This window comes from Silene latifolia, unplaced genomic scaffold (assembly GCF_048544455.1).
Source record: "Silene latifolia isolate original U9 population unplaced genomic scaffold, ASM4854445v1 scaffold_62:4597612-6569265, whole genome shotgun sequence".
NCBI classification, from domain to species: domain Eukaryota; kingdom Viridiplantae; phylum Streptophyta; class Magnoliopsida; order Caryophyllales; family Caryophyllaceae; genus Silene; species Silene latifolia.
The window spans coordinates 40,045-41,567 of NW_027413539.1; the positions used below are offsets into that span (position 1 = coordinate 40,045).

The 1,523-nt window shown below is 40.1% G+C and overlaps 1 protein-coding gene across 1 annotated transcript; it reads left to right on the top strand.

Annotated features, from left to right (window-relative positions):
- The first annotated feature begins 647 nt into the window (after positions 1–647).
- Positions 648–1,310, top strand: LOC141639938 (uncharacterized). The gene is made up of 2 exons (XM_074448907.1): positions 648–936; positions 1,009–1,310. The coding sequence occupies exons 1-2, from the start codon at positions 648–650 to the stop codon at positions 1,308–1,310; spliced, it is 591 nt and encodes a 196-aa protein (XP_074305008.1).
- The last annotated feature ends 213 nt before the right edge of the window (positions 1,311–1,523 follow it).

Genomic DNA, 1,523 nt, shown 5'->3' on the forward strand with positions numbered 1-1,523 from the left:
AACCTTAATATTGCTTATGCGGTCGAGATGCACCCTTATTCTTCCTTCGATATGTTATGTGATCTTTGTATCAAGGCGGAAGGGCAAAATAAGGCTAAACGTGCTAATGTGAGTAACTCATCGAAAGTTAATCCTTGGAGTAAACCTGATTTGTCTAAGAATATGGGATCTAGTTCGAGTTCTAATTCGAAACCTACTGTTCCAGCAACACCAGTCGCTCAAACAATTCATAAGACTGTTCAGACGCCTAAAGAAAAGAGTTTGGCTACTGTTCGTTGTTTTAAGTGTCAAGGTTTTGGACACTTTCAGAATGCTTGTCCTAACTAAAGAAATATTACATTGCGAGAGGCCGTGTAAGTTCGTAATGAATTATTTGAAGAAGACAACGAAGATGGGTTATTTCTAATGAATGAAGCCGAGGAGGGAGAGATATATTTTGAGCCTTATGAACCACCTTATATGATACTAATCTTGTTCTACGACGTACTTTGCAAGCTAATACAGAGCCTATTACAACGGAGCAACGAGACCAGATTTTTCATACAAAGTGTCAAGTGAAAGACAAGTGGTGTAGTGTGATTATTGATGGGGGAAGTTGCACGAATGTAGCTTCAACGGAGATGGTAGATAAATTGGCACTCGTTACTATGGTACATCCTAAACCTTATAATTTACATTGGCTTGATGATGGTAGCAAGGTGAAAGTTACAAGGCAGATACGTGTTGGTTTTACAATGGGTTCTTATAAGGACGAGGTGCTTTGTGACGTTATTCCTATGGATGCTTGTCATATTCTCTTAGGACGTCCTTGGCAATTTGATCGTAATGTTAATCACAATGGAAGGAGTAATGAATATTCTTTATTGGTGAATGGCAAGAAGATAGTATTGCGTCCTATGTCCCCGGAAGCAATTCGAGCTATGCACGCAAAGAAGGGTAAGAAACCAAGTTTATCTATGTTTGCTAGTGAATGAGAGGTGGAGCAAGCTATTGATGATGGTGAAACAGTATATGCATTGGTCTCAAGTGAAAGTCCTACAAAGACCATCACAACAAGTCATGAAGATGAAATACTTAAAGAACTATTGCACGAGTTTAAGGATGTTTTCCCCGAAGATGTACCCCCGAGTTTGCCTCTTATTCGTGGAATTGAACATCAAATTGATCTCGTACCAGGTGCTCCCCTTCCTAACAAGGCCGCTTATCGTAGTAATCCCGAGGATACCAAGGAGTTACAACGTCAAATTGAAGAACTCATGGAGTGTGGCTATGTTCGTGAAAGTATGAGCCCTTGTGCCGTTCCCGCATAGCTTATACCTAAAAAGGATGGGACGTGGAGGATGTGCATCGATAGTAGAGCGGTAAATAATATCACTATCAAATATCGCTTTCCTATTCCAAGACTTGATGATATGTTAGATGAGCTTCATGGTTCGGTCATATTTTCAAAAATCGATTTGAGAAGTGGTTATCATCAGATTCGAATGCGTGAAGGTGATGAATGGAAGACCGCGTTCAAAACG